The 16,435-nt window shown below is 41.0% G+C and overlaps 1 protein-coding gene across 1 annotated transcript in view; it reads left to right on the top strand.

Moving 5' to 3' along the window:
- The window catches only part of UHRF2 (ubiquitin like with PHD and ring finger domains 2), a 154,513-nt gene that overhangs the window by 102,763 nt on the left and 35,315 nt on the right, over nucleotides 1–16,435 (top strand). The window contains exons 7-8 of the mRNA XM_045020492.1: nucleotides 33–156; nucleotides 501–608. Coding sequence (XP_044876427.1) covers nucleotides 33–156; nucleotides 501–608 — 232 coding nt within the window. The remainder of the gene's footprint in view (nucleotides 1–32; nucleotides 157–500; nucleotides 609–16,435) is intronic.

The following is a 16,435-nucleotide window of genomic DNA, read 5'->3' as shown; positions in this document are numbered from 1 at the left end:
CAATTGAAAAATCTGTCAAAACTTTTTTTAAGGTATTGTCCTTCCTGCAAAAATGATTCTAATGAAGTTGTAAAGGCTGGGGAAAAGCTCAAGCAGAGTAAAAAGAAAGCAAAGATGCCATCTGCCAGTACTGAGAGCCAGCGAGACTGGGGCAAGGTAAAGTGTATTTCAAGAATAAAGTAACTCTGTGTGTCTGTGTCTGTCTGTGTTATATCTGTGACTATACATATAAATCAACTGTGCAAAGTTCAGTGGAATTGCACAGTATGTAAACCAACGCTGAATTTTGCCCATTGTCTCCAAAAGTTAAAACAGTAGAAATCCTTTTTTTTAAAGTTGACTAGAGACAAGGATTATAAATAAAATAATAAATAAAAATTAGAATTTAAAACATCTATTTAAAACATTTTTATTATAATAGAAATCCATATATCTGCATCAACTTTGAAAGGAAACTTAAATATAATAAAATTAATTTCTTCTCTCTGATATGTTGGTAGGGTATGGCTTGCGTTGGTCGTACTAAGGAATGCACTATTGTTCCTTCTAACCACTATGGACCTATACCTGGCGTTCCTGTCGGAACAACCTGGAAATTCAGAGTTCAGGTACGTTGCTTTAGAATTCTCTATTGGGTATAGATGGGGTACAAGAATGGTTTGGGTATTGATTGCTGTCATTTTCACTAGAATAAAGAACAGTGGGCACATTTAACAGTTCATTCTGGTTTTAGAGATACTACTGGTTGTAGTGATCAATACTATACTTAAAATGGGGGAATACCATTGGAATTGGTAATACCTCCAAAACTAAAATGAACTTTTGAAGTGCACCCACTGTAATTAGGACTCGTCTTCAGTCTTTGATATCAAGATCCTGAATGGAACACTCTGTGTGCTATCGGATTAGACTTTAGAAAATGTTTAATGGCTTTACCACAAAGTGGCACAAATCTTTCTCAGGTGCGACATAACTGAGAACAGTACCTTCAGTTGTTTCCTCTTTTCCCCTGCCTCACCTGACATTGAGAAATACTGTGACTAATCAACATAATTGATTTTTGTTTTTCTAGTTAGGAAAGTTGTCATTTTTTATTTTCAAAACTGGCTAATTCTTTTTCTCCTGCTTTGACTCTACTGATTTGGACAGAAATAATAATTCTATCCAATCCATCTTAGAGGATAACACCTTTTTTGAGGGTGGAGGAGCTGGTTTGGAGAATGAAGACATCTGAAAGCCCCTCCTTCTGGCATGTTTGCTGAACTGACTGTTCTCCCATTATCTCTTCTTCCAAAGAGGAGACCAGATATTTCCTTTTTTCTAAGTTCAATGAAGTTGTTTAGCAAGGGGCACTTTTTTACTTATGGAAAACAAGTTTCCCTTTGTATTTTTTAGAGGAATTTTATATTTTGGAATGGTATGTGGGTCTTGGGGCAAATTTCCATGGCATCAGAAATTTTCTCTTAGAATCACCATTTTGCTTCTAGATCTTGCTATCTTTGTATTTTTGCTAGAAGGTTGTTTGGAATCACATGGGAGATGGAAACAGAGTAGTTGGGAACAGAGATTATGGTCCTTCCAGAGTCCTTGAAAACCAACCGAAGGATGAATTTGAGTTCCAGCTCCAGTTTCCCAGATTGCAGAGATCAGTCAAATTAGGTCCAGCGCTCTGGTGCTAATAAAAATTAGATAAAAGCAGTTATTCTCCTTGAAGGAATCCCATCGCCACAAAAGGAAGAAAGCATAAATCTGATAAGAAAATAGCTCCTAAAACTCAGAAACACAAGCATTCATCTTAAATGTTGACCTTCTCAGAGGGTTTGTAAACTCTTCAGAACATACTGTCTGCATACGTGTTTTTACAGCGGCTAGCATAGAGGATCATAATATGATTGAGGCCTCTCGTGTTACTGTAATACAAATAATAATGAGGCAGGATCTGTATTCAAAATATAGGAAGGGCTCTTTTCCTTTAGAAGCCTTTGAGACGATATTGCAGTAGATGGTTAACTTCATAGGTTTACTCCTTAATATTTGAGTGCCTAATCTGTTAAATCAAGGCCGCCTGCATCATGCAGACACATTCCACTTAGCTGCATGGATTTGAAAAGATATGATAACAAAAATCTACTTTGTCAAAGTGATAAACATCCTTTTATTTTCCAATAAATATTTTAGGACTATAGAATATACCAAAATCTGGGGAAAATTCAGGTCATGGAGCAGAACAAAAATGCTTAAAGTTAAATTATCCAATATTGCCCTAATCCTGTATTTTTTGTTGGATGGATTTTAGCTAGAACTACTGAAGGTGCTTTGCAAACATGCTTCTACTGTTCCCCGGTATTCTAGTAGTGGACAACACAAAGTTGAGCTCTTCACATCCCTATTGTGAGACCTTTCTCAGAGTTTCAAACCTTTTTAACCCAAAAGCCTGTTGGCAACTGAATTTGGTTCTAGACTCTTACAAAATCACAGTTTGAGCATCTACAGTGTGTAAGAGAGAGCCTGTTGCCTCAAGTTTCCTTTTAGAAGATATTTAGACAATATGCTTTTAATTAGTGAAATATATAGCTTTTATGTACAGCCACAACCCTGGAAAATTCTAGGCACCAAGACTAGGGATTTATCCTAAGTACAAATTATCTACCTTTTAATTATTCACTGTACAGGCAAGTAAAGTGTTTTGTAAAAGGAAGAATAAATCCAGGGTAACATAACCTACTTTCTTGGTGGAGTCAGGGATCTTTTCCCCTGATTTTTTATTCCGTTGCACTGGTTTTTATACTGATGTCAGTAGAATTAAACCAGCATAAAACTAATCTAAGAGGGTTAAATCAAGCCATAGATGTTAAAGGTAGGTCTTGAAGACAAGCTCTTATGCCACATTTAGGAACATGATCTGTTTTATAAATTCTATTAAAAAAAAAAAAAGAGAACTTACAATTGAGAATGTTGCTTCAGAGTTGTGCACAAGTAATTTTCATGGATTCCAAGGGCAGAAGGGACCATTGTGGTGATCTGATTTGATCTCCTGTATAACACAGGCCACACAACTTCCCCAAAATAATTCCTAGAGGATATCATTTAGAAAAACATCCAATCTTGATTTTAAAATTGTTAATGATGGAGAGTCTACTACATCTCTTGATAAATTGTTCTTATGATTAATAACTGTCACCATGTCTGAATTTGTTTAGCTTCAACTTTCAGCCATTGGATTGTGTCATACCTTTCTCTGCTAGATTGAAGAGCCAGTTATTAAATATTTGTTCCCCATGTAGATATTTATAGACTGGAATCAAGTCACCCCTTAACCTTCTGTTTGTTAAGCTTAACTAGATTGATCTTGTGGAATCTGTCACTATACGGCATTTTTTCTAATCTTCTAATCCTTCTCATGGCTCTTCTCTGAACCTTCTCGAGTTTATCAACATCCTCCTTGAATTGTGGACACCAGAGCTGAACACTATAGTACAGCAACGTTCTCCCAGTGCCAAAAATAGAGATGTAATATCCTCTTTACTGCTATTTAAAGATTCCCTTGTTTATGCATCCCAGGATCACATTAGCTCTTTTGGCCACTGTGTCACACTGGGAGCTCCTGTTCAACTGATTTTCCTCCATGGCCCCCAAATCTTTTTCAGAATCACTGCTTCCCAGGATAAAGTCCTGTAAGTATGGCCTGCGTTCTTTGTTCCAAGATGTACATATTTACATTTAGCTGTGTTAAAATGCATATTGTTTGCTTGCACCCAGTTTACCAAGCAATCCAGATCTCTCTGACTCAGTCATTTGTCTGCTTCATTATTTACCACTCCCCTAATTTTGTGTCACCTGCAAACATTATCAGTGATGATTTTTTTTTCCCCCCTAGGTCATTGATGAAACACACTCACTCAATGATGATTCCCTGTTTACAGTTACATTTTGAGCCCCATCAGTTAGCCAGTTTTTAATCCATTTAATGTTTGCCATGTTAATTTTATATTCTAGTTTTTTAATCAAAATATTGTGTGGTACCAAGTTCAAACACCTTACAGAAATCTAAGTATATTACATCAACCCTATTACCTTTAGCAACCAAACTTGTAATCGCATAAAAAAATTAATTCAAGCTATTTATACATTAAAGCTATTTACCATTTACTTGTATATTCCCTGAAAATTCATTCAGTACTCCGTGTAACCTGTTAGTTTAGGAAGGATTCACTGTATTATTCATAATAAAGAGGTTGAATTCTTTTTAAGGGCAAAAATAAACCTTAACTATGCAGTTGTGACAGTTCCTCTGTGGTAGCAGTGTGGCAGGTGAATGCCAGTCTAGTTCTACAGACCCTTCCTGACTGTGATACTGGGGTGAGCTGTACCATAGATACAGCCATCTGAGAATAACAAAGTTAAGTAATTTCTGTTTCGTCTAAAATTACGCTATGGCTCTCGATCTCTGTATTTTTTCACAAAAATACTTGTTGCATTTGAGTAACCCCTTAAAACTTTTGTGAGAAAAAGTGTAATTTCCATTATGAAATTACACTTTTGTGATATTTTGACAGACTATCATCATGTCATGTTCAAAACACATATTTATGAATAGAGTGAAAGTAAGTGGTTCAAAGTGCAATTGTATTCTGAAAAGCTGATCTATAAAAATGGAATTGCAGAGTTTTGTGTTTAATATCTCTTGTTGACTTCCAGATCAAATATTCTCAGATTATAAATAAAAAGACAACTTTTCTAAGAATCAGTTCTGCAAATTCAAGTTGTGATCTGAGAGTCGTGTTGTATTCTTTCTGGCTTACCCATTGTCAACAGTAATGAAAATTATGCATTTGGAATTTTGTTAACAATTCTGTTCATGGCACACAAACCAGAATAGACCCCCAGCTAATTCTCTACAGCTGTTTACCACTGGAATAAAAAGTAGTATAAATTTTTTTTTTTTTTGGTCAGGTCAAGCAGATGAGACTTAGAACACAAACACAGGAAGCAGTATATTCAGTAAGATGGTATAATTTGTAGATAGTCACTGTAACTATAACCACATGTTAATATTTTAAATTGTTTCATACTTATTTTGTTTTTGTTTTTTAAATTCTGAAATATTTTCTATACAATCCTCCCCCCCTTATCAAGCTCTCCAGCCTGAGACATGGGCTCCTGATAATAGATTCTTAAGAATTCAGGGCCAGCATTTTTCTCACTTTCTTCCTTTTCTTAATTTCTCATGCAACAAACTCCTGAAGGTTCTTTAAAGAGGCTACTAGTATGTGTGCACACGTGTGTGTGTGTGTGTGTGTGTGTGTGTGTGCGCGCACACACACACACACACACACTGCTACCACTGTCACTTCTGTAAGGTTTTCAGATCTCTAGCTTGGGAAGAAAGTGACTTAATATCACTGTTGGACCCAAGTTCTTCAGCATCAGAAGGGCCATTTTCAGGAGTATCACTTGCCAGAGGCATTAGTTCCACCCAATCTTTTTAAAACACAGCAGCCTATGGAAATGTTGCTCTGTAGTCTGGGAGTGGGAGAAACAAAATGGAGGAAAGATGACAGAAGGTAATGAGGGAAAGGATGTTTAATTGGGAAGGAAGAGAAGAAAACTATAGTGAAGGAATAAAAATAATAATAGAAGTCAGTGAGAGTACTAGAGGGGAAAAGAAGTCACAGTAGGAGAATCAGAAAAGGAAAAATGTCCAGAGATGAAAGCATGAAAATGTACATTGTAGAAAAAATGATCTGAGGGAAAAAACAGACTGAGAGACTGAGGGACAGAGACAGATTGAGAGAAAAAGGTGGGAGTGAAGAAAAAGAGAACAACAAAAACAAGGAATTTACAGTAAGTTACTTTATCATTAGAGTTAGCACAGGTAATGAAACTAATAGTTAAGGCTATTTGACACTTGCCATTATAGGACACTGTTTTCAGTTGGTTATAACTTTTGTCAATCTTAAAGCCTTGGAGTTGTTACTTTCCAAGTTGCGTGTTTAAAATTTTTTTTTTTTAAATCAAAGTTTAGGATAAAATGGTTCTGACAATTTCTCAGAAGAAGGGTTTTTCCGACTATTTAAAAAACAGCAACACTTACCATTTGGTTGAGGAACTCTAGTGTCTCCATGCTTCGAAGCAGGGACTTAAACTCTGGTGGAGAGGAGGAAGGTTACCTTTGTTTCAGGGATGTGCCCTTTGGTGTTCCCATGAAAAATGCCACAGTTAGGCCAAGTTATAAGCTTCCCAGTGGTGAACACCGCTGTGACACTAGGTTTTGGAACTGAGAGCAGGGAGACTGTCTCTCTTGTGTTCTGAATGTTTCCCCCTGCTGGTTCCCAATCAGTGAGAAGGGGAAAGAGGAAGCTGCATCACTTGAATAAAGAGGGGTAAGGAATGGGGCAGTGAGGTAGAACAGGGATGAGATACCAGGGCAGGGGAGAACAGAAGCTCAGTGGGGAGCTGGGAATTGGAGCTTAGAGATAGTGAGGAGCAGAGAGGGCAGAAGACAAGGGATTTGACCAAGCAAAGGGAAGACAATTAAGGAGGGTGGGAAATATGAGCAGGAGCAAAGGACAGGCAGAAGCTGAGGAGCCAGAGACAAGGGAGAGGTTCAGGAGCTGGGGAAGGGAGAGAACAGGAGCAGATATGGGGGAGAGCAGGAGCCATGAAGGTAGGAAATGGGGTGGGAACATGGACAGGATCTAGAGGTAAGAGTGAAGCCAATGGGAAGGATAGGAGCAGAAGCAAAACTGCAGGAGTGCACCTAGTCTGCTGTGCAGGAGTCAGCTGAGATGGATGCACAGCAGACTAGGTGGACAGCAGTAGGGGAAGAGACAGGGAGGTGAAGGTAGGGGCAGAAGGGAACAGAGAGTGGAGGATAGGGGCGAAGTGTCTACCACTGTTGCACACTCCCATCCAGAACCTGGACTTTAACCCAGGATTTCCGAGTCTCAACATTCTGTCAAATAACAAACTATGAAATCCAATGGCAAATTGTGTAACTTTATTCACCCACTAGTGGCAAGTCCACATAGAAAATTCTTCTAAAACTACTAGTTACTTTGTTGGCTCCAGTGGTTAAGGACTGTGCTGTGGAGCTAAAGATCCCAACCCTGCTGATAACCCCATATGATTACACAGAATGAAATTCGTTTTTTTCAAGTTTTAAATTTTTAAAAAACATATGAAATAACGTTGGAGGGGCTTTAGCTGGGGACTCTATGTGTTGGCCAGTGGAGTCCTGTTGGTTTCTTTCTTGGGTTTGTCTTGCAGTAGTAAGATCCCTCCAACGCATCATCAGGGATCTACAACCCATCCTGGACAATGATCCCACACTTTCATAGGCCTTGGGTGGCAGGCCAGTCCTTGCCCACAGACAACCTGCCAACCTGAAGCATATTCTCACCAGTAACTGCACACCGCACCATAGTAACTCTAGCTCAGGAACCAATCCATGCAACAAACCTCGATGCCAACTCTGCCCACATATCTACACCAGCAACACCATCACAAGACCTAACCAGATCAGCCACACCATCACCGGTTCATTCACCTGCACATCCACCAATGTAATATATGCCATCATATGCCAGCAATGCCCTTCTGCTATGTACATCGGCCAAACTGGACAGTCTCTAAGGAAAAGGATAAATGGACACGAATCAGATATTAGGAATGGCAATATACAAAAACCTGTAGGAGAACACTTCAACCTCCCTGGCCACACAATAGCGGATCTTAAGGTGGCCATCCTCCAGCAAAAAAACTTTAGGACCAGACTTCAAAGAGAAACTGCTGAGCTTCAGTTCATCTGCAAATTTGACACCATCAGTTTAGGATTAAACAAAGACTGTGAATGGCTTGCCAACTACAGAACCAGTTTCTCCTCCCTTGGTTTTCACACCTCAACTGCTAGAACAGGGCCTCATCCTCCCTGATTGACCTAACCTCGTTATCTCTCTAGCTTGCTTCTTGCTTGCTTATATATACCTGCCCCTGGAAATTTCCACTCTTGCATCCGACGAAGTGGGCATTCACCCACGAAAGCTCATGCTGCAAAACGTCTGTTAGTCTATAAGGTGCCACAGGATTCTTTGCTGCTTTTACAGAACCAGACTAACACGGCTACCTCTCTGATACTCATGTTTAAAGGCATTTAGTAAAACTGGATTTTATCCCCGCCTTTGCCACAGAGTTCCTGTTTGAACTCTGGGCAAGTCACGTAAACCAAAATTTTCACAGGTACTTCTGGATACTCAGCTTGAGGTAGTCATACCTGGGGTCAGGTTTGCAGTGTGCAGGTGTGCACTGACAAAAGAAACTGAGATCAATGGGAGCAGCGCTCTGTTATCCCTAGGTACTCTGCTAGATCAGACCCTTGGCTTCTCAAGTTGTGAAACTAATGGTTGACAATTTTGGCCTTAAAATCTGTGCCTCGGTTCCTCATGGGTAAAATGGGGATAATAAAACCACCTCAACACACAGGGTGTTGTGAAGAAAAATTCATAAATGTTTGTAAAGAACCAAAATGATATCAAGAGTACCATAGAAAACCCCCAAGGTTTTAGCCCATGAAAGCTTATGCTCAAATACATTTGTTAGTCTCTAAGGTGCCACAAGTACTCCTGTTCTTTTTCCCCAAGGAAATTAATAATTTTTCTTCTAGTGATGGCTCCATCTGTATTCCACTGTGGGTTACATATGCGCACTGTGTGTCCAAAGCAGGAGAATTTGAAAGCTACATCTGTTGGTCCCCGCATGCATCCTGGCTCATCTTGTGTCTCCAACTGAGAGGATAAAGGGCCAGGTGGACTGACCACCTCTCCTGTTTCTTCTCACCTCTGCATGACCTCTCTGTATCTGTTGCTTTGTCTTCGCCACCCGGAGAGTCGACTGCTCAGATAAGTTAATCTCCTGGTCCCTTCTCAAGATATACATTCCCTCCAGCAGCACTTCTCGAGGGAGGCACACAAATCCTAATCCCCCCCCCCATTGTTCCGAAGAGGAAGATGCACTGGATCTGGCGGTTCCACTGGATCCAGCAAGACTACTATCATCATTGGTGGACAAAGTGTGCCCCTTCTTCCCCTCCCCCATCTCCTCCCACCCCCACCTCTGATGAGGTCAGACAGTTCCAGGATCATCTTTGTAGAGTTGCTGGTGAACTTCAGATTCCCCTGGAAGAGGATCAGGAATCCCAGCACAAACTCCTGGATGTCCTCCATTCACCTGGATCCAACAAAATAGTATTCCCTGTTAATGAGGTTATAATGGAGCCAGCTAGGGCTGTTGGTACACCCCTGCTACCTTTGACACCAGCCCCAATAGGGTGAAAAAAACATTGATATGCCAGCTAGAGTTCTGTTTTTTCACCCCCTCCCAATTCTTTTGTAGTCCAAGCGCCTTCTGAAAGGGCTAGACAGCAACACCCAGGGTCTGCCCCTGCAGACAGAGGGCAAACATCTAGACCTATTGGGGAGAAAGGTCTTTTAGTCATGTAGCCTCCAATTCAGGATAGCCAACTACTAGGTACTATTGGCCAAATATGACTTCCTGAACTATTCCAAGCTGGCAGAGTTCACTGATGGTCTTCTACAACAGGATAGAACTTGTTTCCAGGTGGTGATAGACAAAAGAAAACTAGTAGTGAAGACTGCTCTCCAATCCACAGTCAATGCTGTGGACACCACCTCTAGAGCCATGGTTACAGCCATTGTTATGCACAGAGAGTCATGGCTCTATGTATCGGTTCCGTAGAGAGGTTGAGAATACTGTGAAGGACCTACCCTTTGATGAATCAGAGGTATTCAGTCAGAATATGGACCCTTGGCTACCCCCTTCTTTCCAAGAGGAAGATCCATCGACAGTCATCTAGACCTAGACCCATGGCTCAGCAATTTTTGTATCCAAGGCCCTTCAAACCACCATATAAAAGATTCAAAGGACCCATTTCCCTACATCTGAGGCAACAGGCTTGGTATCCCAATCTCAATCCCCTGACGATGTGCCATTTTTTTAATGGGAACTTGAGGCTGTGATACCCTAAATCCAACATCGCCTGACCTTCACATGCCATTTGGAGGTTGTCTAGCACTGTTTCTCAACACCTAGAGTGCATTATCCGCAGACCAGTGAGTGCTGAACGACATCTGCTTTGGCTGTGCAATCAAGTTTGCATCTCTACCTCCTCTCCTCTTTTAGATTGAGAAGTAATAGTACTGAGGAGGGACATGTTCTAAGAGAGTGACTTTTACTCAACTTATTTCCTTATATCCAAAAAAGAAAGATGCATGGAGACCAATTCTCAACCCACGCCACCTCAAACGCTTCATTTGCAAACTCAAATTTCATATGGTCACACTGCCTTCTGGGGAAGGATATGTGATCTACAGTTCTCGATATGAAGGATGCCAACTTTCATGTATATATTCATCTCCCCACAGACATTTCCTCAGATTTGTAGTAGGTCCAGACCATTTTCAGTATAGATTACGTCCCTTTGGCCTAGTGACCGCCCCCAGAGTCTTCTTCAAAGTATTTGCTGTAGCGGCAGCTCACGCTAGATACCTGGGTCTTATTGTCTTCCCCTACCTTGACAACTAGCTCCTTGTTGCCAAGTCACAATAAGAGGCCCATGTGTTAACTCCTAACAATGCTATACCTCCTCTCTTCCCTGAAAAATCTGTTCTGAAACCCAGGAATTCCCTGGACTTCATTGGGGCCACCCTGGATTTGGTCACTGCAAGAGCGTACTTCCCCAAAGGCAGGTTTCAGACCATGAACAGCATTATAGCCCAGATCACAAACAGCCCTTGAATACTGGGCTATAATGCTTGATTAGGACTTGCCTCTCTCTCTCCTGGGGCATTTGGTCTCCAGCACTCAGATCACTCCATTAACAAGACTTTATCTTCCTTGCCTTCAAGCATGGCTTGAGTCAGTATACTCTCCAAACTGCCACCCCATGAGCTTGATGGCAACAGTCACTGCGAAGGTGGTTTCTTCCCTACTGTGGTGGATGAATCTTCGATAAGCATCCCCTTTCTCCCCTCCTCTACAGACAGGACCATTGCCACAGATGCATCTCATTTTGTTTGGGGAGCCCACATGGACAAACATATAACACAAGGCATCTGTATGCCACAGGAGTCAATATTCTGCAGTTATGAGCAGTCCAAAAGGCATTTGAAGCCTTTTTTCCATTCGTCCATGCTCAACACATCCTGTTACTTTCTGACAATGTCACAACTGTCCTGTATATCAACAAGCAGTGAGATGTGAGATCCATCTCCCTATGTGCAGAATCGGTCAGCTTGTGGAACTGGGGCATCAGCAAACAAATCACCCTATCAGCAGCCTGCCTTCAGGAAACAAAATATTCTCATGGACTCCCTCAGTAGGCATTTGTGGTCAACCACGAGTGGGACCTCCATGATTCAGTGTGTGCAGCATCTTCAATCTACGGGGAACACCAACTTGGGATCTGTTTGCCTATGTAGTGAACAGAAAATGCACCACCTACTGCTCCAAAAGAGCCCTAGGTTACCACGCCCAAGGTGGCACTTTATTTCTCCCTAGTTCAGATCAACTGAACTATTCATTCCCTCCACTGCCATTCCTCCCACGAGTTCTATGCAAAATCAGTCAAAGCACGAGTTAACCTGATCACCCCTTACTGGCCCAGACAATATTGGTTCCCAAATCTTCTGAGCATGTTATCCTGAGTACTGATGATTCTCCCAACATTTTCCAAGCTCCTGACTCAGCAGAACAACAAGATCAAGCACCACCATCGGCATTGTTTCACCTCAGGCTTGGTTTTTGGATGGGCATCATCCTTAGAACATTCATATTCTACAGCCATATGAGTAGGGCCCGATCAAATTCACAGCCCTGAAAAACATGTCATGGACCGTGAAGTCTGGTCTTTTGTGTGCTATACAGATTTCAGGGAGGAGACGAGCGTTTCTCAAATTGGGGGGCCTGACCCAAAAGGGAGTTGCAGGGGGATTGCAAGGTTATTTTATGGGGGGGGGGGGTCATGGTATTGCCACCTTTACTTCTGCGCTGCTGTCTTCAGAGCTGGGCATCTGGAGAGTGGCAGCTGCTGACTGAGGGCCCAGCTCTGCAGGCAGCAGTGCAGAAGTAAGGGTGGCAATACCATACCATGTCATCCTTACTTCTGCGCTGCTGCTGGCGGTGGCTCTGCTTTCACAGCTGGACTCCCAGCCAGCAGCCGCTGCTCTCCAGCTGCCCAGCTCTGAAGGCAATGCCACTTACAGCAGCAACAGTGCAAAAATAAGGGTAGCAGTACTGTAACCCCTCCCTCCCCCCAAATAACCTTGCAACTCCCAACAACTCCTTTTTGGGTCAGGACCCCTACAATTACAACACCATGAGATTTCTGATTTAAATAGCTGAAGTCGTCTTGATAACAGCGTTTACATATGTTAAGGGCTGTTATAAGGTCCTCCTTCAGTAATCTTTTCTCAAGCATAAACATGCCAATTTTTAGCCTTTCTCATAGGTCAGGTTTTCTAAACCCTATATTTATTTTTTGCTCTCTCCAATTTGTCCACATCTTTCCTAAAATGTGGTGCCCAGAAGTGGATGCAGTACTCGAGCTGAGACCTCCACAGTGCCGAATAGAGTTTTAAAATCATAGAACTGGAAGGGACCTTGAGAGGCCATCTAGTCTAGTCCCCTGCACTCAAGACAGGACTAAGTATTATTTATACCATCCCTGACAGGTGTTTGTCCAACCTGCTCTTAAAAATCCCCAATGATGGAGATTCTACAACCTCCCTAGGCAATTTATTCCAGTGCTTAACCACTCTGACAGTTAAGTTTTTCCTAATGTCCAAGTTAAACCTCCCTTGCTGCAATTTAAGCCCATTGCTTCTTGTCCTGTCCTCAGAGGTTAAGAACAATTTTTCTCCCTCCTCCTTGTAACAACCTTTTATGTACTTGAAAACTGTTGTCATGTCCCCCCTCAGTCTTCTCTTCTTCAGACTAAACAAACCCAGTTTTTTCAATCTTCCCTTGTAGGTCATGTTTTCTAGATCTTTAATCATTTTTGTTGCTCTTCTCTGGACTTTCTGCCTACTCTGTCCTCCGTCTTCCTCTCGCTTCTCATGTATTTGTAGAATGTTCTCTTGTTTCCTTTTATGTCCCTAGCTAGTTTGATCTCATTTTTTGCCTTGGCTTTTCTAATTTTGTCCTGACATACTTGTATTTGTTGATATTCATTCTTTGTAATTTGGCCGAGTTTCTACTTTTTGTAGGACTCTCTTTTCTGAGTTTTAGATCATTGAAGATCTCCTGGTTAAGCCAGGGTGGTTTCTTGCCATACTTCCAATTTTTCCTGTGCAGTGGGATAGTTTTGCTCTTGTGTCCTTAATGTCACTTTGAAAAACTGCCAACTGTCTTCAATTGTTTTTCCCCTTAGACTTGCTTCCCATGGGATTTTACCTACCAACTCCCTGAGTTTGCTGAAGTCTAACTTCTTGAAATCCAGTGTCTTTATTTTGCTGTTCTCCCTCCTACCATTCCTTAGAATCATGAACTCTACCATTTCATGATCACTTTCACTCAAGTTGCCTTCCACTTTCAAATTCTCAAACAGTTCCTCCCTATTTGTCAAAATCAAATCTAGAACAGCCTTCCCCCAGTAGCTCTCTCCACCTTGTGAAATAAAAAATTTGTCTCCAGTACATTCCAAGAACTTGTTAGATAATCTGTGCCGTGCTGTTATTTTCCCAACATATGTCTGGGTAGTTGAAGTCCACCAACACCACTAAGTCCTGAGTTGGCCAGTTATCTCCTGTGTCTTACATATGAAACTCCTGTAATACACTCCAGAATTATGTTCGTGTTCTTCACAACTGCATCATGTTGACTCATATTCCATTTGTGATCCATGATAACCCCCAGATCCTTTTCAGTAGTACTACCACCTAGTCATTTTGTAGTTATGCATTTGATTTTTTTTCCTTTCTAAAACTAGTACTTTGCACTTGACCTTTTAAAATTTCATCTTGTTAATTTCAGACCAATTCTTTAATTTGTCAAGGTTATTTTGAATTGTAATCCTGTCTTCCAAAGTGTTTGAAACCCCTCCCAGCTTGGTGTCATCCTTAGATTTTTATAAGCTTAGTCTCTGTTCCATTATCCAAGTAATTACTGAAAATATTGAATAGTAGCAGACCCCAGAATGACCTGTGCTGGATCCACTAGATACATCTTCCCAGTTTGAGAGCAAACCACTGATAAGTACTTTTTGAGTATAGTCTTTCAACTAGTTGTGCACCCATTTTATAGTAATTTCATCTAGACCACATTTCCCTAGTTTGCTTATGAGAATGTGACGTGAGACTATGTCAGAAGTCTTACTAAAATCAAGGTATATCATGTCTACTGCTTTTTCTCTAGCCACTAGGCCAGTAATTCTGTCACAGAAGTAAATTAGGTTGGTTTGCCATGATTTGTTCTTGACACATCCATGCTGATTATTATCACCCTATTATCCTCAAGGTGCTCTGAAAAATTGATTGTTTAATAATTTGTTCCAGTATCTTTCCAAGTATCAAAGTTACACTGACTGGATTATAATTTCCTGAGTTGGCTTTGTTCCTCTTTTTAAAGATAGGTACTGTGCTTTCCCTTCTCCGTACTGTGAGACCTCACCTGTCCTACATGAGTTCTTGAAGATAATTGCTAATGATTATGAGCCTGCTTCAGCTAGTCCCTTAAGTACTCTAGGATGAATTGTGTCAAGCCCTGCTGACTAGAATACATCTAAACTATCTAAATATTCTTTAACCTGGTCTTTCCCTGTTTTGGCTTGCGTTCCTTTCCTCTTGTTGTTGTGGTCATCATTAACCTTTCTAGTGAAGACTCAAGCAAAATGGGCATTAAGCACCTTTGCTTTCTTGATGTCATCCATTTTTGGCTCTAGTTTCCAGCTACATAAAGAACTTGCACTTACATTGAGAGCAAGAGAAAGATCAATTTATAGAATCTCCTCTTATTGCCTTTTATGTCCCTTACTAGGTGTAGCTCATTTTGTGTTTTAACCTGTCTGCTTTTGTCCCTATGAGCTTGTGTTATTCTTTTGCACCAATCCTTAGCACTTTTTTCATGTTTCTGCTTTTTATAGGATTCCTTTTTGATTAAAGAGCGCCTCTTGGAGCCATGTTGGCCTCTTATTATCTTGCCTTTGCATTGGAATAGCTTGCTGTTATGCCTTTATATTGTCTGTTTGTGAATTGCTGGCTCTTGAACTCCTTTTTCCCTTAGATTTTCTTTATGGGACCTCTCTGCTTTTGTTAAAAGTGTGGTTTTTTTTAGTCCATTGTCCTTATTCTGCTGCGCTTGCTCCTTTCTTTCCTTAGAACCATGAAATCTGTCATTTTGTGATCCCTGTCACCCAAAGTGCCTTCCACCTTAAAATTCACAAGCAAGTCATCTTTGTTGGTCAGAATCAACAGGGGAGGGGATAGCTCAGTGGTTTAAGCATTGTCCTGCTAAAACCAGGGTTGTGAGTTCAGTCCATGAGGGGGTCATTTAGGGATCTGGGTCAAACTCAAATCTAAAATGGCTGTCCTCCTACTCTTTCTGAAACAAAAGTTTTTCCTCAACACGTTCCAATAACTTATTGGAAAGTTTGTGTTTTGCCATGTTACTTTTCCAGCAGATGTCTAGGATTACTGCCAGGGCTTGTGTTTTGGATATTTCTGTTGTTTGTTCTAGAAATGCCTCCATCTCCTTTTCCTGATTTGGTGGTCTATAGTAATCCCTTATCTTGACATCACTCCTATTTTTGCCCATTTTATCTTTGCCCAGAGATTTTCAACTAGTCTGTTTCTGACCTCCTTCTGGACCTCGGAATAAATGTATATGTTCTTGATATATAATGCAACACCACTTCTCTTTCTTTCCTCTGCCTGTTCTTCCTGAACAAGTTATACCCCTCTGTACCAATATTTCATTCAAGATTTATCCCAACAAAGTCTCTGTGATGCCAATTATGTCATAATTTAGCTTATGTATAAATACTTCCAGTTCTTGTTTATTCCCCATACTCTTTGCATTTGTGTATAGACATCCTAAGATGTTGAGCAGATTCCCTCCCTGATCTAACTCATGCTCCTGTGATCCTATTGTAATTTTCCATGTCCCCCCTACCCCAATATCTAGCTGTCCATTAGGGTTGCCTTTCCTATGCTTACCTGTGTAGTTTTGTCACTTGTGACCTTTGAACTTAGTTTAAAGCCCTCCTCAGTAGGTTGGCAGGTTGGTACATGAAGATCCTTTCCCCCTTATTGGTCAGTTGGACCCCATCTCTTACTAATAGACCTCCTTCCTAGAACAGCAACCTTGGGTGAGGTAGCCAAAGCCTTCCCATTGATGCCATCTATGCAGCCATGCATTCATCTCC

Source organism: Mauremys mutica, chromosome 6 (genome assembly GCF_020497125.1).
Source record: "Mauremys mutica isolate MM-2020 ecotype Southern chromosome 6, ASM2049712v1, whole genome shotgun sequence".
NCBI classification, from domain to species: Eukaryota; Metazoa; Chordata; order Testudines; family Geoemydidae; genus Mauremys; species Mauremys mutica.
This window is presented reverse-complemented; position numbering and strand designations above follow the sequence as displayed.